The sequence below is a fragment of the Dermacentor albipictus genome, chromosome 8, assembly GCF_038994185.2.
Source record: "Dermacentor albipictus isolate Rhodes 1998 colony chromosome 8, USDA_Dalb.pri_finalv2, whole genome shotgun sequence".
Lineage (NCBI taxonomy): Eukaryota > Metazoa > Arthropoda > Arachnida > Ixodida > Ixodidae > Dermacentor > Dermacentor albipictus.
Genome location: NC_091828.1, coordinates 10,978,204 through 10,999,253, shown reverse-complemented (window position 1 = coordinate 10,999,253; position 21,050 = coordinate 10,978,204). Strand labels below are relative to the sequence as shown.

Genomic DNA, 21,050 nt, shown 5'->3' with positions numbered 1-21,050 from the left:
CACCGGTATCCAATAGGCAGACAGTGTACTGTCTGTACTCGACCACAAAGTCGGGACTGTCCCAAACTCGAGTGCTCAGCGTAGAAGCGAAATGCAGATATAGCGATCTCTTACTCGCCATGAAGTGCTGCTGTTTTAGGTGCAGTTAGTAAATGCCCAAGCTATGTATCGAAAGTATTGCGAAATACTGTCAGATAACAGACGCGACTTCGGGTCAAACCTTGCCTTAGCCAGATACGTCCAAAAAAATTCTGCCCAATGCTACGTGTGTTGCAAAGAGCGCCTTCTCTCCCGCGTTCTCAAGCGCCCTGTGGAGTCACGTGCACCTGTAAACATGTGCCCCATGATCAGCCTTATATCACAATACGTTGCACTGAAAACTGCTTCCTCCGCTTGTTAGGCTGCGTGGTGCGGTGCTACTATTGGCAAGCAGAGGTGTCGGGAATGAACTGGCTTTTAACGTAATAGTTCTGCTTAAGGCCGCAGGGTGGCCTTCACCTTGACGGCAGAGCTGCAGAGTGTTGCTTGAGATTTTTTGGCGAATGGACGTGCTTTGCGGGGATCCGTGGCGGCGACGAAATCATAGGTTTTCGTGCATGCTTTGAGCTTGCTTCTGTTTTTGATTAGCCGTTTTTTTCTGCCTGTAAATAGCAATTGGGTGGTTTCCTGTTTTCCTTTTTTTGTCTCTCCTAGTTCGTGTGCGCGGGTGTCTTTCATGTACATTTTCTTTTGCAGGATAGTTAGAGCGCCCTTTCCCACCCCGTGCTTCAACACGTGCAGCCGGGTGGGATGCTGAGTTATTAGTGAGACTAATAGCTATTAGTAACAGTCGAGACTACTAATAGTTGAGTTGACTACTAATAGACTACAATAGTTGACTAATAGTTGAGTCTAATAGCTATTAGTGGTTTTACTGTGCATGTTTTGGTGGGAAAGTGAGAGCGTGGGAGCGTGATTGAGCGCATGCGAGAGCGTGCCATATCTTGGGTCTTCGCAGCATTGATAGCTTTTAAAACAGTGGTGACAGATACTTTGGGACATTTTGACGATTTGGATCCAGTGCGTATCGGTTTTTGCCAAAAGACTCGTGCTCTGCATTATTAAAATATTATAGTATTTGCATCAGAAGGAGCCGTGTAATACCTGGCAAGAAAGCCGGGAAAGCAGGCAGTGCGCGGGGGGACCCTCAAGGTAGATGAGGGCACGGTTGAGAATGGAGAGGAAATTGAGTCAACTGGCACACAGTGTGATGTTGATACTACGCTGCAGAAAATGGAGACCTTCCAGGAAGAGCTTGTAAAACAGGTGGAATAGCTCAAAAATGAGCTAAAAAAGGAGCGTGATGCACGGAAGGTAGAAGAAAAATATATGAAGTAGCTGAGGAAGCACTGAACAGGGCCGCCATTGTGAACGAGAATGTGCATGACAGTGGAACGCAGTCTCCCGAAGTGACAGGAGAAGGAGTGATAGCAAAGTACGTGGAGTGTGTGCAACGTGTTGAAGGGTTAGCTGAGAAGAATGGCACCTACCTTGAAGCTGCCACGCGGAAAATGCAGGGGCACAGGGGACAATGCCCCATGTCGAGTCCGAATCACGCGGAAAAGGACAAAGGGAAGCAGGGAGAGGTAGGAGAGAGTGAAAAAGTGATTATCGCCGGTGCCTCAAACCTGGCTAGGTACTCAGAAGAAATTGTGGAGAGGGTGAAAGGCGATAAAAGAGTTGTGGTAGGGACATTTCAGGGCGGGCACTGGGTTCTGTCATGGAGCGAGCAAAAGAAAAGTTCGTGGAAAATGCCCACATGCACAACCTTGTCATAGTAGCAGGTGGGCTAAATGACGTCCTAAACAGGAAAGGGTAAGGACTAGCTCAATGTTCGGCGAAGGGGTAGGACGACTTGCGCGAGCTATCCCCTCAGGCGCAGATTGTGGTGTGCACGGTGCCGGAGGTGCCTGTATGTGACAGTCACGTACAAAGAGCCGTAGTGGCTGCTAAAGAGGCGATATGGAAAAGGAGCCGAGAGAAAGGCTTCGAGGTTGTCAAAGTAAACAGGGAAGCGAGAAGTGTGGAGGTTTTAAACGAACGGGATGAACTTCAATTACAGGTTGGCACGAGAAGTGGGCTGGCGGCTGGATGTTCACGCTGTTGCATTTTTAGGGGGCCCATGGGTGCTCAGGAGGCCAGAGCTGGTAGTAATGAAGAAGGTGCCCTAGGGATACCTCAGAAGGGAATCGCCGTCGAAAACAAAAAAAAGGAGGAAAGCAAGAAAGAGAGCTCGCCACCCAGTAGGCTGCATAGAAATGCAGGCCAACAGAAGAAAGAAAAGTGGGCAGAGATTGAGGAGCAGTTAAATAGAGATCAAATAGGAGTGTATGCGGTGACAGAAACGCACCTTAGAGACTCATAAGAGGCGCCAGCGATTGAGAATTATGTTTGGGAAGGGTGCAACAGAACTAAGTCGGAAAGAAAGGGATGGGGAGTCGGAACGCTCATCCATCAGGGAGCCCAAAGGAAAAGAGGAAATTCAAAAAGTCAAGAGCATCTTTGGTTATCAGGTACGATGCGTGGAAAAAAAACTTGACGGGGGGTTCCGTATTTGTGGACCAGAAACAATTGCACAGAGAAGAATAAAGAGTTATTTGAATGTATAAGCGTTGATATTAAGGGTTTTGGGAATGGTGCTGAAATTATCCTATTAGGTGGCATGAATGCCCACATGCAGGATTTCAGGATCAGCACTTAAAAAGAAAACTGCAGAATACGGAGTTTAGGATTGGGGGACATTCAGCATTGGGTATTTTTGATCCACAAGAATCAGCTAAGGTTATTGTATCATCTTTGGAAAGGTTTATGATGCGCCAAAACTTTTTCGGGTCTTCTGCAATTTTATAGGCAAAGTGTGTTCTTGAAACATACTTTCAGCGAGTTTTTAGCTGCTATGTAAGCTTCTTTGGCGTCCTTGTAAGTGTCCCACTTAAATGCCAAGCGGCTTCTTTTTTGATGCGGTACAAGCGCTTTTTACGATTGCAAAGCCTCTTTAGGTGCGAAATAAACCAAGGCACCTTAGAATTCGACGATATTATACGCGACGGAATAAACTTATCAAGTAGTTCATGCACTTTGTTTCTGAATATTATCCAGGTATTGTCTACCGTGCGATCATCGAAGTTACTTAAATAGAGGTCAAGGAAGTTAGATAATTCCAACTTTATATCATTAAAGGCTGCCTTGTCGTAGTCATATATTAATGTTTCTTTAACAACCGGCTTTGATAGAGGAGAGGTAACGTTAAATGAAAGAACTAGATGGTCGCTTACACCAGGTATACATGAAACATTCGTAGTAAGCTCAGGATGAGAGCATATCAAGTCTAAGATATTGGCAGTGTCACTTAAAATTCTTGTTGGTTCAGATACTAGTTGAGTAAAAGAAAATAAAGAACAAAGATAAAAAAATTCACCACACTTTGAAGTATACGGATAACAAACAGGTGGATCAGCGTCCAAATAATGTTCGGGAAGCTAAAGTCCCCCATTAATATAACGGGTGCTTTTGGATGTAGCACAAAAAAGTGTGTGCAGTGCGCCATGAAGTTCGGCAGTGAAAGAAGACGGGTAAGAGGGAGGGCGGTAACAAACAGCGAAAATAAATTTTTGATGACCTGGGTCAACGCAGGCACACACCGTTTCTTGGTAGCTGTGAAAGGTAACGTGTTGACAAGGCAAAGATTTTGAAATGGCAAGCAGTGCGCCTCCACCGTGGCCAGCCACGCGATCACAACGGAAGATATGAACGCGGGATACGTCAAACATTTCACAGTCGTACACCTCAGCATGTAACCACGTTTCAGTTAGAGCGATAATACTGGCACCGCAGTTGTTGACGAGCGAATTGATTGTTTCGCACTGATTTATCACGCTTCATACGTTAGCAAGAAGCACTGAGACATGTGCTGATGAAACAACGCCACTAGCCCTCGCGTGTTCCTACGTGGCAAAGCGACTGCCTGAACTGACAGCTGTGGCTACGCCATCAGTGAGTGCTTGCTTGATTCGCCTGACGCAGTCACTCGTTGGGTCGTACAGGAAGGATTGCCTACCAATAAAAAGCTTAATAAATCTTATCTGAAATGGGGAAGAATTGGGCTGGCGCTTACCAAATTCGGTAAGCTTTTTACTTGCGTGCCTTGTAGCGGGTGAGAAGTCCTCAGAAACAGAAACGTTGCTAGCTTTCAGCTTGTTGCGCGAGGAAAGTATGGTTTCCTTGCCTTTGAGTTGGTTCATTTCATTATGACGCGGCGGTACTTCCAGTCCGAAAAGGCTCCGATACGATGCGCGCTTTTAACCGAGTTCGGTCGCAGATCACGTTCCATCGCGGCCGACAAGGCAGTGATTGTTTTCTGTTCGGTCTGCAGCCATGATTCACGACAGTCAGGTAAGAAATGAAAAATTAGCTTCTTACGCCTTGTCCTGCCATCCAGATCATCTGGACGAGCTATAAGGCCGACCTGCTGTTTTTCCAGGCTTTCTGCTGATTGTTGCGCTTTGACCAAATCACTAGACACATTGTCAATCGTTTCGGATTTCTTTTCGAGCGATTCCAGGCGGCGGTAAATGCCAGTTAGCTTGCTTTCAATAAATTGTTGGCTTGTTTTGACGTCCTTCGCGTTCTTTTTTAACTAAGCCTGGCCTTTGGCCTCACCTGTTGTTGTTTTTTATGTCTTTTAGCATTTGTAGGACAGAACTAATTTCATCGGACTGAAGCTCACTAATAGACAACTTGGCTTGACTTTTGTGGTTTTGGAGGCCCTGGGTTTTCCTCAACATCGCCACATTTTAACAACAGCAGAATCATAATAATGCAGTCGCACACAATATCGAAGAAAAGAAGTGGGCAGGGGATCAGCAATAGAGAGCGATTGTAGCTCCGTCTAGCGTACAAAACCAAATTGTTACGCACCTGAGGAGCGAATAAATGAAGCAATAGTGGCAGCGCTGCTCCACTGCCCACTCAAGTGGTAGACCATCCGCGCATTGCTTATGAAGAAGCTGGGCATGGGCATTTCTTCCGGCATTGTCGTCCCAGAAGCGATGAGTTTCCTGTCCAGCAGCCAACTATGTGAAGGCGGCACGTAGGTCTCAGCACTTGTGCTATCGACGGAACCACTTTGGCTATGATCAGCAACTGCGCAAGCGCCAGCCTGTGGTTATATATGCATGGGAATAGATGGTGAAATAATCGCCAGGATCAGCAACGCCCGAGGAGCGAATAAATAATGCATATGAATCATACAGTCGTAAGCGCTGCTCCACTGCCCACTAAAGCTGTAGACCATCCGCGGGTTGCTTATGAAGAAGCTGGGCATGGGCATTTCTTCCGGCATTGTCGTCCCAGAAGCGATGAGTTTCCTGTCCAGCAGCCAACTATGTGAAGGCGGCACGTAGGTCTCAGCACTTGTGCTATCGACGGAACCACTTTGGCCATAATCAGCAACTGCGCAAGCGCCGGCCTGAGGTTATATATGCAGGGGTGTAGATGGTGAAACAATCGCCAGGATCAGCAACACCTGAGGAGCGAATAAATGATGCATATGAAGCATACTGTCCTAAGCTCTGCTCCACTACCCACTAAAGTGGCAGACCATCCGCGCGTTGCTTATAAAGAAACTGGGCATGGGCGTTTCATCTGGCATTGTCGTCCCAGAAGCGATGAGTTTCCTGTACAGCAGCCAACTATGTGAAGGCGGCACGTAGGTCTCAGCACTTGTGCTATCGACGGAACCACTTTGGCCATGATCAGCAACTGCGCAAGCGCCAGCCTGAGGTTATATATGCATCGGAGTAGATGGTGAAACAATCGCCAGGATCAGCAACGCCGGAGGAGCGAATAAATAATGCATATGAAGCACACTGTCGTAAGCGCTGCTCCACTGCCCACTAAAGCTGTAGACCATCCGCGGGTTGCTTATGAAGAAGCTGGGCATGGGCATTTCTTCCGGCATTTTCGTCCCAGAAGCGATGAGTTTCCTGTCCAGCAGCCAACTATGTGAAGGCGGCACGTAGGTCTCAGCACTTGTGCTGTCGACAGAACAGCTTTGGCCATGATCAGCAAACACGCAAGCGCCAGCATGAGGTTATATATGCAGGGGTGTAGATGGTGAAACAATCGCCAGGATCAGCAACACCTGAGGAGCGAATAAATGATGCATATGAAGCATACTGTCCTAAGCTCTGCTCCACTACCCACTAAAGTGGCAGACCATCCGCGCGTTGCTTCTAAAGAAACTGGGCATGGGCGTTTCATCTGGCATTGTCGTCCCAGAAGCGATGAGCTTCCTGTCCAGCAGCCAACTATGTGAAGGCGGCACGTAGGTCTCAGCACCTGTGCTATCGATGGAACCACTTTGGCCATGATCAGCAACTGCGCAAGCGCCAGCCTGAGGTTAGATATGCAAGGGCGTAGATGGTGAAGCAATCGCCAGGATCACCAACACCTTGGAGCGAAGAAATTATGCATATGAAGCATACTGTCGTAAGCGCAGCTCCACTGCCCACTAAAGTGGTAGACCATCCACGCGTTGCATATGAAGAAGCTGGGCATGGGCATCTCTTCCGGCATTGTCGTCCCAGAAGCGATAAGGTTCCTGTCCCGCAGCCAACTATGTGAAGGCGGCACGTAGGCCTTCACATAGTGCTCTTGTGCTGTCGACGGAACGACTTCGGCCATGATCAGCAACTGCGCAAGTGCCAGCCTGAGGTTAGAAATGTAGGGGCGTAGATAGTGAAACAATCACCAGGATCAGCAACAGCTCAGGAGCGAAGAAATGATGCATATTGTTGCAGGAAGAAAGCAGACCCACGAGTATAAAATAATGTATATTTAGAAAAGAAGTGTATGGCGTTCAGGCAACTGCCAGACTTCGTCTTCCTCTAGTTCAATTTAACTTCTTTCTTCTCTTCACCGTAACAACACCCTCCCGGCGGAGTAGCTCCATCTCGGTGCAAGTTATAGAGCCTCACTTAACGGGGGGACATAGGGTTTGAGCCTGACGACATGAACAACATCGCTAGTGACGCTGGGATGCACTGAAGGCTGACTGACTGGGGTGATCTCGTATGTTACGTCGGACAGTTGGCGTAGGACCTGGTACGGACCAGAATAACGCGAAAGTAGTATTTCCGACAAGCCAACCCGACGTGAAGGCGTCCAGAGAAAGACAAGGGAACCAGGTGAAAAATGGGAGTCTCGGTGCCGAAGGCCGTAGCGTCGTTTTTGAGATGCTTGCGAGACTGTGAGGGGATGACGGGCGGCTTCTCGGGCCTGGGCGGCTAAGTCAATAGCATGGCGAGCATGACCAGTGCTGGGTGATTGTACTGCGGAAGGTAGCAAAGTGTCAAAGGGCATGGTGGGGTCGCGGCCATGCAACAGGTAAAGTGGTGAAAATCCGGCAGTGTCATGACGGGACGAGTTGTATGCGAAAGTGATGTACGGTAAAGCGACGTCCCACTCGCGGTGATCGTCGGAAATATACATGGCCAGCATTTCAGTTAGCGTGCGGTTGAGTCGCTCGGTGAGGCTGTTCGTATGAGGGTGGTACGCGGTAGCAATCTGGTGTTCTGTAGAACAGGAGCGGAGCAGATCATCGACGACCTTCGATAGAAAGTAGTGGCCGCGATCCATCAGCAACTGGCGAGGTGCGCCGTGGTGCAGGATGACGTCCCATAGTAAGAAGGGCGCGACATCTGTCGCGCAGCTGGTTGGTAGCGCTCGTGCGATGGCATGTCTCGTGGCATAATCTGTTGCTACAGCAATCCATTTGTTTCCTTTGATGGAAATCGGAAAGGGGCCCAGGAGGTCTAGGCCCACACGGAAGAAGGGCTCTGTAGGGATATCAATTGGTTGCAGCTCACCAGCGGGAGGCATAGCAGGCATCTTCCGGCACTGACGCAGGTCGCAAGAAGCGACATAACGGCGCACAGATCGATAAATGCCGGGCCAGAAGAAGTGGCGCCGCAGGCGGTCGTATGTACGTGTGATGCCCAGATGTCCAGAAGTAGGACCATCGAGAAATTGCTGGAGCACGGCGCGTCGAAGGTGCTTGGGAATGACTAGTGGTAGCTCCGGGCCGTCAAGACGAACGCTACAACGGTATAAAGTTCCATCGCGCAAGGTGAAGATCCGGAGGGACGGGTCATTGGGCGAGGAGCTTAGGCGTTCCATAAGTGTTCGAAGAACAGGATCTTTGCGCTGCTCGTCGCCAATATGGTGGAAGCCGGAGAGGGATAGAGCACTGATGTCCGAGTCTGCATCGGTATCGTCCGGTTGATCCACGGGATTGCGGAACAAGCAGTCAGCGTCTTTATGCAGGCGCCCTGACTTATACATAATAGAACATGTATATTCTTGTAGACGCAATGCCCAACGTGCAAGTCGTCCAGCTGGGTCCTTCAAAGAGGAGAGCCAGCAGAGGGCGTGATGATCGGTTACGACGCAGGAGCTCCGACCGAAAAGGTACGGCCGAAATTTCGCGACCGCCCGTACGAACGTGAGACATTCTCTGTCAGTAATGGAGTAATTTCGCTCGGCCGTGGAAAGAAGGCGGCTAGCGTAAGCGATGACACGGTCTTGGCCCTGCTGACGTTGAGCGAGGACAGCGCCTATGCCATGACCACTCGCGTCAGTTAGTATTTCAGTGGGCGCAGAAGGGTCAAAGTATGACAGAATTGGAGAAGTCGTAAGCCGCTCAATTAGGGTAGGGAAGGCTTTCTCCTGCAGTGGTCCCCAAGAGAGAGAGACATCTTTCTTAAGAAGGTCGGTGAGAGGGTGAGCGATGTCGGCAAAATTTTTCACAAATCGCTGGAAGTATGAGCATAAGCCCAGAAAACTACGGACATCGTTTGTTGAACAAGGTACAGGGAAATTTCGCACGGCGTGAACTTTCTGTGGATCAGGTTGGATTCCGGTGGCATTTACGAGATGGCCGAGCATGTTAATTTCACGGTGACCAAAATGGCACTTGGAGAAGTTTAGCTGAAGGCCAGCCCTGCGAAACACGGAGAGTATGGTTGTGAGGCGCCGCAGGTGGCTCTCAAAGTTCGGCGAAAACACAATCACATCGTCGAGGTAACACAGGCATCCGAATTAAGGTGCTCGGTAGGGCAATATTGCGCGAAAAAACCACGTCAGTAAGCGGCGACACGACGTACTCGCCATCAGGTACGGGGAGGCACGGCGTCAGGAGGACATTTGTAGCCCTTTGTGGAGACAGCCTTGCAAATTCAGCAGAACATAAGCGGTGTGAAGCACAAGTTGTTGCGTCGGCAGGAGGCGGCAGATCCAACTGTACAACACCTGCGGAGCAGTCAATTTGGGCAGAGTGTTTCGAAAGGAAGTCGAGGCCGAGAATGAGGTGGTTCGGACAGTGTTCAAGGACGATAAATTGAACAAAGGTATAATGGCCCCCAATAGTCACACCTACTGTGGACATTCCAAGGACAGGAGAAGTACTCCCATCGGCGACTCGCACAGTGCCCGGTACGGCGGGTGTCAGGACCTTTCTGAGCCTTCGGCGGAGAGCAGCGCTGATAAATGAAAGCTGCACTCCTGTATCAACGAGATATCTAACAGAAACGCCATCAACTTCAATGTCCAGTAGGTTTCCACATGTAGGCAGGGTCAACAGAGGATTTGTGGGCCGGGTCCTGGTTGCAGCTTCACCTCCGGGAGCTGCACCGCCTAGTTTCCCGAAGAGAAGCGACCCATTGCAGAAGGGGATGAAGAGCGGTGAACGAGAAGGTAACGGTACCTACGAATTTGCGGAGACGGGGAGCGGCTGGATCTTGGTGGAGCACTGTCGGCGTTGATGTTCCTAGTCGGCGTATAGGGTGAGAAAGTACGATTGTCTGGTACTTCGCGGTATTGCCTCGGAGACGACCATCAAGGAGGCGAAGACCAGTGGTTGCGGCAATGACGGGCGATGTGTCCAATACCGGAGCAATTAAAACAGATGGGTTTATCATCCGCTCTGTGCCAGTCAGCTGGGTTGCGACCGAGTGGCGGAAAACTTTGCGTCTGGGATCGAGCGGCGGGAGAAATCTTGTTGGTGTTTGTATGGCGGACCGAGCAGAGAAATGGAATGCCTAAACTTGCTATTACCTCCCGAACGACCGCTTTTATAAGGGAGATAGCTGGCACGCTTTCCCGACAGTCGGAACGAACTGGAGCTGGAGCCATGGCCTCAAGCTCAGGGCGAACAATGCGCGTGACATCTTCCGGTCCTGTGGGCTTAACGAACCGCGGCGGGTCTTCGCAAGAAGATGTCGCGGCAGTATTGGGCGATCGGTCAAAATTTTGAGCGACGCGGCGGCCGTTCGCTTGTTCGAAGCGCCGGCACTGCTTTATAATTGCATGCACAGTGCCACAATCCTTGCACATCAGGAGATTGAAGGCATCGTCTGCATTACCTTTCAGTATGTGACCAATTTTATCTGCCTCGGTCATGTTGTTATCGGCCTTGCGACAGAAGGCCAGCACATCGTGCCTGTACATGACATAGGATTCTGTGGACGTCTGAGTGAGGCACGCAAGCTCTTTTTTTTTGCTGCCAGCTGACGACCGACAGGCCTGCCAAACAGGTCTCGCATTTTTTCTTTGCAGACATCCCAGCTCGTTAGGTCAGCTTCGTGTGTGTCGTATCATTGCTTCGCAGTTCCTCTTAGATGAAATATCACGTTCGCTAGCATCATTGTTGGATCCCACCTGTTGTTGTCGCACCCTCGCTGGTACATCGTAAGCCAATCCTCGACGTCAGCGTTGTGCGTGCCACAAGATGTCCCTGGGTCCCGCGGATGAATGAGGATGACCATTGGCATGGCTTGTTGAGGCGTTGTCGCTGGTGTCGGTTGATTTGCCATTGTGGCGGCGGGTAGATGACGTCCACTGCGAAGTTCCGTGATTGTACCCCGCACCTTCCCCCAAAATGTTGCAGAAAGAAAGCAGGCCCACGAGTATCAAATAGTCTATATTTACAAAAGATGTATATGGCGTTCAGGCAACTGCCAGACTTCGTCTTCCTCTAGTTCCAATTCAACTTCGTTCTTCTCTTCACCGTAACAATATGAAGCATACTGTATTAAGCGCTGCTCCACTGCCCACTAAAGTGGTAGACCATCCGCGCGTTGCTTATGAAGAAGCTGGGCATGGGCGTTTCTTCCGGCATTGTCGTCCCAGAAGCGATGAGCGTCCTGTCCAGCAGTCAACTGTGTGAAGGCGACACGTCGGTATCAGCACTTGTGCTGTCGACGGAACCACTTTGGCCATGATCAGCAACTGCGCAAGCGCCAGCCTGAGAGTAGATATGCAGGGGCGCAGACGGTGAAACAATCGTCAGGATCAGGAACACGCGAGGAGCGAAGAAATGATACGCATGAAGCATACTGTCATAAGCGCTGCTCCACTGCCCACTCTTGATTGCTCCACTGCCCACCATTGATTGCTGTCTGATGACAGAAGGAATTAATTAAAGTTGAGATAAATTATCATTGATGAGGAAGGGCATAGCAGCATAGGGAACGACCATAAACACATCATTTTGAAAATAGGATATGTAGTTGGGAAAGAGAGCAAAGATTGGGAAATGGCCAGCCCAAATTTGAATGCCGAACAAATAACAAATACAGTCATTATAGTCGAGGAGGAACTTGGCAAATGGTCAAATAAAAAACGAAAATATAGTGCGCTTCTAACTCTAATAACGATATAAAAACGAAACAAGAAACAATATGTTCCTGCGAAAGGAAAAAAGGAAACCGAAAAGTAGGTGAAAAAGGTGGATACGAGAAGCGATCCCCGAACGATAGAAAGCATCCCAAGGGCACACGCAGGCAAAGGAGCCGCAGTTGCCGCAGGATGAAATAGCCAGTAAATGGGAAATATACCGCAAGAAAAAGGCTATGATTCAAATACTGATGCCAGCAAATTTAAAGGGAAGCTGAAAGCTTTTCCAAAAAAAAAATGAGTGAAGAGCAGTGCGCTGTGGCTTTCAACCCTCTGAGTTTGAATAGCACATCGAAATTGAGCGAAAGAAAGCGCAAACATATTTTATTTCGACGAAAAGTGCAGCAGCAGCAGACACGCCCAGCTCGCGCGCCTCGTTTCAGTCTGTGATTGGTCGGGCGCCTCGTGACGTCAACAATGGTGTTCGTCCGGACCGACTGCTGCCGCTACACACGAAGCATGGTGCAAGGTAGTTTGGCGGTGTTTTGCTGAGACGGTGATGGAAATTTTCGAGAGCTTGCGTTTCCCTGAGGAGTTCGGCCTTAAGTCCAAACTCTACGAGAGCGATTTTGCGCGCGACGGTGGAGTTCGGCTTGCAGACGACGAGTGAACGCGACAGCCATCGCCTCGCTTGTAGCGCTGTCGCTGTCGCGTGCAAGATAAACTGTAAGGGGTTTATACTTGTACGTACTACACGTACGTATATACTTGTACATACTACATATACGAGACAATTGCGAAGAGCCGGCCTCTCCAAGAAGCAGAAAATGCTGGTGCAAGCACTGCTTTCCACGTGAACGAAGGCGAAGTGTTAGCATCTCCTAGTGCTGGAAATGCTCTTTGGCAAGTATGTTCTTTGCTAAGCTGCATTCAGCGTTCCAGTGAGTACGTTTCGGGGCAAACAACTGTAGTGTTATGTTGCTGCATGCCTCCTCGTAGAACGTAAGCGGTGATGCGACCTTCAGCATTTGTGCGCTGCCCCAAAGCTGTCGGCAATCTACACAGACGGTTTAAACGCAGGAAAAGTTTATCGGCTGTTGTAGCACGGGTACTATAGAACCTTCATCAGCGCGCCGTCTGCACGGAACTCGTAACCGGCGAATTGCGTCGGCTACGTGAGATGGTCGGTTTCTTATGTGTGCAAGAAAAGGGGGAGAGCGGCGTCGTCGCGTGAGCAGGCTTTCCAACACATGCAAACTTTACGCTTGCACTGCGTTATGGTAGCTGCATGCAGGCTGCTTCGCAACACACGTGCGAATAGAAAATTCGCGGCGCTTGGCGATGAAACCTGAGTCAAGGGTGGGTGATAAACATGCACCTTCCGTTCAGCGTGCTCACAACGTTTTTTTTTAGGAGAACCGAAAGCACGCATTATTGCTAAACTCCGGTAGTAATCGTCAGGGAAGTGGTTAGAGCACAACACTGTTGTTCTTGAGCGCTTGAAGTTGTTTCGCTTCACAGCAGCATCCCACTTAGCTGAAAGCTTCTTGTCTTGCAGGAAATAATAGAACATCGGAACATCGTCACGGCCGCTGGTGTTCGTGTAAGCGTAGGCTGCACAGAACGCCGGCATGATCGGCCTAAAGTTCAATTCATGCTGCACACGTCAACTACCACTCCTATATACACACAAATAAAGGAATGTCGGGTTGAGCGAAGCAGATTAGGATGGCACGCACGCAGAAATAAGCCCGGTCAGGCACGGTCGCGGAGACTGCAAAGGAGCGGAACACCAGTGTTGACGTCACTAGGCCGCGGTTTCCGGTCTCCGCTCGCTTCGTCAGCGTCAGCAGCAGCGCGCGGCGCTCGACGGGGGGCGGAGCTACAGCGCAAATTTAACCGACGATTGCGTCGCTCCTAAGTGAAAAATTTCCCCCAAAATTTTACTTTCATCGTTTATAAGGTTCCCGCATCCGTACATGAGCGTCTTATCGAATTCGACAGAGTCTTCAGCTTCCCTTTAAAAGGTGAAAGTGAACGTTAGTTGTGATAAATACGTGAGAAAAAGAACGGCAGACGTAGAATATTTTGAAGCCACATAAAATTATTAGGCACGAAGTCAGCAACAATAGAACTTATCCTAGACGAAGATGAAAAGAACCTAGGAGGAGAAGCGGCAATAAATTACATCAGAAAAAATAACAGCCGAATCTTTTCAAGGCAATGCCGAGGTTGTATCAGATGCAAAAAAATAGCTTGAAAGACAGCCTAGTGGGAAAGGAGCTAGTGCTGACAAATTTCAACTGGAAGAAAGCGGACGAGAAAATGCCTAAGCGCACAGTCACAGGACTAGACGACGTGCCCGTTAGGCTGATTATTGAACTAGGAGCGAAAACTAAGGATGCTCTGGTGGAAGCTGTGGCAAAAACTTTAAAAGATAGACGAATACCAGACAGTTGGCGACAAAGTAGAATCGATTTCTTTATAAAGGTAAGGGGGAGAAAGATGGAATTCGCTCGTATAGACCTTTGGCCATTCATTGGTAATATGCAGGCTTGCAAAGCAGGCAATCAAATTAAAGCTTCAAGCAAGGACAGATAATAATGGCATTTTGGGAGAACTTCAGAATGGCTTCAGCATAGGTAGGCGTTTCGATGATAAGTTATTTGTTCTTAGTCAACATATTGAAATATCAAAAGTAGAAAGCAGACCGTTATATGTGGCCTTTTTAGATATTACAGGAGCCTATGACAACGTAGACGGCAGCACATTGTGGGATATTCAGGAAGTGCAAGGCTTAGGTGACGATTGTCTCCAGGTTTTATTTATTATCTATGTATATTATTTAGAAATACTGTCAACCCTCAGTTGAGGGTCATAACAGGGAGGGATGTTACATATACGTTCATACAAGACAGCCAGATACAAAAGAAATATGCAAATGCACTAGTGCCCTACGGATACAATACAAAATATGATATACAGACTGTAAGACATATTCAAATGTTCAACCAGCTGGCGCACGCACACAAAAAGAAAAGAAAACACTTTACAATATCCACATGGTACAATTTTAGTAAAGAACATTGACTGCATTTGTAAACAATGCAGTGTCAGAACTTCGAACACTTTCTGCGGGCAGCTTGTTCCACAGCTCTATTGACTCTGGGAAGAACGAACAACGAAAGGCATTGGTTCGGGGCAAGTATGGTTGAATAGCTTCACTACGATTTCAGCGGGAGCTAAGTCTGCCTGGAGGTTTTGAATACAAATCGTCATTAACTTTAGTTCACCGTGAATTATTTGAAATAATGTTTTTACTCTCTGCTTCTTGCACCGATCTTTCAATAATTCAAGACCACAAGACTTTAACATCGCCGAAACTGAGTATGTCGTTCTATATTTCGAACAAATAAAGCACGCCGCCCGGCGTTGCACCTTCTCTATTTTGGCCCACATTACCTTTTGATGGGGCGCCCATGCTACTAACTCATATTCTAGGGATGGTCGAATAAGAGATCTGTAAGCCAGCAGTTCATCATCTTTTGTTGCCCTCCCCAGTTTTGCTCTTAAAAACCCAATTTCTTCTGTGCCGCAGATTTACCTGGAAAATACCGTTAGCGTTGAATGGGAAGGGATGAGGAGCGAGGAGAAAGTTCATATCAACAAGGGACTGAGGCAGGGGTGCCCTTTATAGCCACTGCTGCTTATGATGTACATGGTGAGGGCGGAGGGGGAACTAGAAGGAAGTAAGATCGGTTTTAATCTCTCATACAAGCAGGTGGGTACAGTAGTAGAGCAGCAGCTTCCAGGTTTATACTATGCGGACAATACTGTGTTACTAGCTAACAAGCAAAGTGATTTGCAACGTCTGGCTAATATCTGTGGACAGGAAGGCAACAATTTAGGTTTGAAATTTAGTGTTAGAAAATCAGGTGTTATGGTATTCAATTAGAACAGTAAACAGACAGTGGCGATACAGGGCCAGGAAATACGTCGGGTAACAGAATATAAGTACCTTGGTATATGGACAGACGAAGACAATAGATATATGGAAACACAGGAAAAAACAGTAACAGTGAAAGCGAAGAGAAATACAGCCATAATGAAGCACAAAGAGCTATGGAGATACAATAGGCACGAAGTGCTCCGAGGTATGTGGAAAGGTGTAATGGTTCCAGGACTTACTTTTGGAAATGCGGTTGCTTGCTTTAAATCAGGGGTACAATCAGGACTCGATGTGAACCAAAGGTCAGAGGGTCGCCTCGCATTGGGCGCTCACGGGAAGACTGCAAATGAAGCTGAGCAGGGTGACATGGGCTGGACCAGTTTTGAAGTGAGGGAAGCTCGCAGTAAAATTGAGTATGGAGAACGACTGAGGACTATGGAAGAAAGAAAATGGGCTGGGAGAGTGTTGAGGCATCTGTACAGGAAAAAACATTGATTCACAGTGGAGGAAAAGGCCTAGGAAACTTACCAGCAAGTAGGGTGGGCAGCACAGCAACAAAGAACGCCAAACGCAAAGTCAGAGAGGCCGAAATAATCTCATGGGTGGGGGCAATGGAAAAGAAACCTGCCATGAGTAACTACTTAAGAGAAAAAAACGAAATCAGGAAAGAAATTATTTATGATAACTCAAAGGAAAGCTCATTACTTTTCGAAACGGGATCGGGATGCCTTAGAACACGCACATATAAAACGCGATATAACAAGGAAGACTAAGCATGGGAAAGCTAGGGAAACTAGGTAGGTAAAGATACGGAAGCTAGGTAAATCTAGGGAAACTATGCAGCATGTTTTGTTAGAATGTGAAGAGGTCTGCCCAGCGGTCTATTTAGGCAACATTGGCCTCCTTGAAGCCCTTGGGTTCCACAAGAGCAGGTGAAAAGTAAGCATGTCAGCAATAGGGATTAGTAAGAGCCAATTGGCGGAGTGGTGGATGAAAAGTAGGGAAACGACAAAAAACGGAGACGTCCAAAAGTACAGTTCGCAATAGGCGATCAGAAAATGTGGTTGTGGGAGTTCATAGTGTCTTTTCTTCTTGTCTAACCTAGCTATGACATTAGGTAGCATAATAGCAAGAGCTTGGTGGCGCAACCCACCACCCCGTTCCAAAGGGGAGCCCATAACCTCCATCCAACCAGCTATTCATCCATCCAGAACTACTACGTCCAACTCTTGCATTTGCTTCAGAGTTGTTGAGGAGTTCGACTTCACCCTACCATCTGCTGGCACAGATGATAGAGCGGCTGTCCCGGAAAAGCTGCGGTCCCGGGTTGGAGTGCCGCACCAGGTCTAAATTTTCAACTGCGAAGCGACTGAACCTATTTCACTTGTAGCGATTGCTGCTTTCTGGTAGATGTCTCATTTTTCCTTTAAGGACTGGCATTTGTGGCAAATCAGTTCAGATAAAGTTAGAAAAGTGAAAGAGAGTTCATGATAAGGGAAGTTGTCATCCACTCCAGTACATAGCACGAAGCTATAAAGGAAACTGCAGGGACAGCGTAAATACGACACAAGGATGAATACGAGGCCAGGGCAAGCGCTGGCTTACAGTTCACCATATGCTAGTAAGTATGCAACATTTATCCTTGTTAACTGAATAAAACAAATATTACGTAAATATAAATAATTAGATACCTACAGATTATTAGTATGTAATACTTATATATCTGGATTGGGAAGAAATGAGACCTGGATTGGGAAGAAATGGGAATAAAAGTTAATGGAGAATACCTTAGTAACTTGCGATTCGCTGATGATATTGCCTTGCTTAGTAACTCAGGGTACCAACTGCAATGCATGCTCACTGACCTCGAGAGGCAAAGCAGAAGAGTCGGTCTAAAATTAATCTGCAGACAACTAAAGTAATGTTTAACGGTCTCGGAAGAGAACAGGAATTTACAATAGGCAGCGAGGCACTGGAAGTCGTAAGGGAATACATCTACTTAGGGCAGGTAGTGACTGCGGAACCGGATCATGAGACGGAAATAATCAGAAGAATAAGAATGGGCTGGGGTGCGTTTGGCAGGCATTCTCAGATCATGAACAGCAGGTTGCCATTATCCCTCAAGAGGAAAGTGTATAATAGCTGTGTCTTACCAGTACTCACCTACGGGGCAGAAACCTGGAGGCTTACGAAAAGCGTTCTACTCTAATTGAGGACGACGCAATGAGCTATGGAAAGAGAATGATAGGTGTAACGTTAAGGGATAAGAAAAGAGCAGATTGGGTGAGGGAACAAACGCGAGTTAATGACTTCTTAGTTGAAATCAAGAAAAATAAATGGGCATGGGCAGGACATGTAATGAGGAGGGAAGATAACCGATGGTCATTAAGGCCTACGGCTGGATTCCAAGGGAAGGGAAGCGTAGCAGGGGGTGGCAGAAAGTTAGGTGGGCGATTGAGATTAAGAAGTTTGCAGATACGGCATGGCCACAACTAGTACATGACCGGGGTTGTTGGAGAAATATGGGAGAGGCCTTTGCCCTGCAGTGGGTGTAACCAGGCTGATGATGATGATGACTTATATATCAGATAACATGCACAAACTCCAATAATGTGTCTCCGCCGTCTTTCATTATTGCCTCTTTATGGCTTTTGAAGGCACCAGTACAGTAGCAAGATGACCTTGTAGGTCCTTGCACATCACATATTACTTATAGCCGACATAAACTTATTACACACCATTTTTTTAGTCTGAAACAGCGGAACACACAGACATCAGAAAATAAAGTGAATAGAACATTGCGAGAAAGTTTATAAAATGCTATGCAATAACAATCAAGGCGGCTCCTCCCCTTTAGTTAAGCGTACCTCAGTGGTTCCCAATTCTATGGAGACTATCAGACACGCATATTCAGCGATCAGCAGAAGTTGCGAGCCGATCGCGAACGCACCCACTCCCGTCAATAAGCTACAGCTGGGAACACGTAACAAAGAACTATCATTCACGGAAGAACGAAGCCAGTGGAGTGGGAATTTGCGTTTGCACAGCATCTTTCGAAAGTTTTTAATGTTTTACTGCAGCATTCTTCAAAAACCAAGGTGTTTAAAACCTTAAATTTTGCAAACCTACCAATAAATCCTCAGTTCGAGGTAAGTGCTTCTGCTCGTCACGTTCTCGTCCTTGTGTCCCTCTTGAGATGTTCACGCACCAACTACGGATTTTCAATACTTATGGAATGCTATGCCATCATGAAACCTATACCCGCAGTGCATTTTTACCTTTCGCGCCGGAAAGTCGCATGCACGACATTGGGCCATTCAGGCAGTTTGCGTTCAACAGTTAGCTCTGCAAGGCGTGAATGGCACTGAGGTGGCAAAATGCCGGGGGAAAGGAATTACGAAGCTTACCAGCAAGTATGCTGACTGTAGGGTGAGCCATACACCAAGAAAGAAAGCCAAGCGGAAACACAGAGAGGCTGAAATAATCTCATGGTTTGCAGCAATGTGAAAGAAACCGGCCATGAGTAACTCCTTCAGAGGAAGAAAAAAAATTCGGAAAGAAATAATTTCTGATAACTGAAAGGGAAGCTCATTACTTTTCGAAGCGAGATGAGGGTGCCTATGAACAGACACCTATAAAGCCAGATATAAGACGGAAGAAAAAGCATGTGCTTGGGCCACGGTAAAGAGAGCGAAACGAAGGAGCAGGTTTTATTACAATGTGGAGATATCTGCCTAGTGGTCTATTTGGGCACTACTGGACTCCTTGAAGCGCTTGGGTTCAGCCACAGGAGGTGAAAGTAAACATGTTCCGCAATAGAGATTAGTAAGAAGCCATTTGAAGATTGATGGAAGCACGCAAACGAAGAAAAACGGAAACGCACAAAAACAAACTTCAAAACAGGGGGTGACAAAATTGTTTATGGGAATTGATCGCGAGTTTTTCTCAGCTTTTCTTTTTTTTTACCTAGGTAGGACTTCAGGCAGTATAATATCAACAGCGTGGTGGCGCAACTGACTGCCTCGTTCCAAAGGGGACGCTCATAACATCCATCCCATCCAGCTGCCATTAGAAAACCTCGGGGCTTTTCTCGAAGTTTCTTTACCACGCTAATACAACTTGCGACCTGTATACACATTACAGTACTTTGCTTTTAAGAGGCGTGCCAGCCATATTGTTTCGCTTTCAGGGCGAGGCATGTCTAAAGACGCGTTATTTTCAGAATGCAACTAAAGTTTCGTAAATGCACGTACTGAGTAGGCCACCTTTATTCTCGACAAATTTCAATGGATTTACCCTGAGGTCTGCTTCACGCAGCTTTACGCGAACACCTTATCTCTTATCTCCGCCCCTGCGCGAGGTGTGACGAAACGCGCATAGTCATGGTGTCCTGAATACGAAGGCAGGGTTTGTGGCATTTGAATCAAGGAGGCCGTCTCGAGCTCTATTGCACAGGTGTTCACAGCACGCAGGAGATGAAGCGCCGCGGGGAGCACATTATCGTGTTTTCTTGTCGGCACACGCCAAAGTACTCTCTGTTTCGCTCAGGCTAAGGCTGCACAAAATGGGACGGCGCATAACGGGAAGTTGGTTGTCTTCACTCTTCTTATTTTGCCCTCCTTGCACATTCTCAGCGCCGCCTACATCGTCAGCCGCAAGAACTGACAACACAGGGGAAAGATACAGCCCGAAACAACACGTGAAGACTGCGTTTTCGCCGGGAAAAAAAGAACTCCTTGCGCCTGTTGGATTTCCCCGCTGGCTCATGCACTTGTTCGCGTATCTTTGCAGGGGAAGGAAAAAGGGCCTGCGCCGTTGTTTCACCGACGGCGGCGGGTTGTGGTGAATGCAAAACAGGCGCAAGAAGCTGAAGCGGGGGGGAATTCACGTCGCGCCCTTTTCTTTATTATTTCATGTTCGCATCCCAGTGATAAACAAATGGGGACATCCGGGAGCCCCCTCTCATGTGAAGCGGGTGACAAAATAATGCATACGAAACGAGAGTACTACTTCCCACTCAGTCAATGCGCTGGACGAGATTGCGCACACGTTACCTGTGTGAAATCACGGCGCTTACATTTCTGACGTGCGTACGGCCCGTTCGTTTATGCCCATTGATTCAATAGCACAGACGATGTGTTTTTTTTTTTAAATACATGGCTAAACACCACTTACTGTGTAATGCCACTTTAAATGCAATCTCTTAACACCTTGGCAATCGATTATCTCTAAGGCTTCCGAGTGAACGTACGCTGATATGTGGCAACGCTCTAACCAACAAGGACGACGCAGGAGCATGATGGCCAGAACAAGAAGAACGATTGCTTTATTCAAGCATTCGATTATATAGGCGTGGGACCGTGCGCCGAGAGTATCTGCGCATTTAGGG

The 21,050-nt window shown here is 47.8% G+C and overlaps 1 protein-coding gene across 3 annotated transcripts in view; it reads right to left on the bottom strand.

The window, feature by feature from the left end:
- LOC135915547 (uncharacterized) overlaps positions 1–21,050 on the bottom strand; it is a 443,789-nt gene that overhangs the window by 355,448 nt on the left and 67,291 nt on the right. Inside the window, exon 1 of one of the 3 annotated variants that reach the window (XM_065448667.2) lies at positions 4,957–5,199. The exons of the other annotated variants lie outside the window; for them this stretch is intronic. Coding sequence (XP_065304739.1) covers positions 4,957–5,071 — 115 coding nt within the window. The 5' untranslated portion in view covers positions 5,072–5,199. Of the gene's footprint in view, positions 1–4,956; positions 5,200–21,050 lie in introns of those variants that run through there. 3 annotated transcript variants of the gene reach the window in all.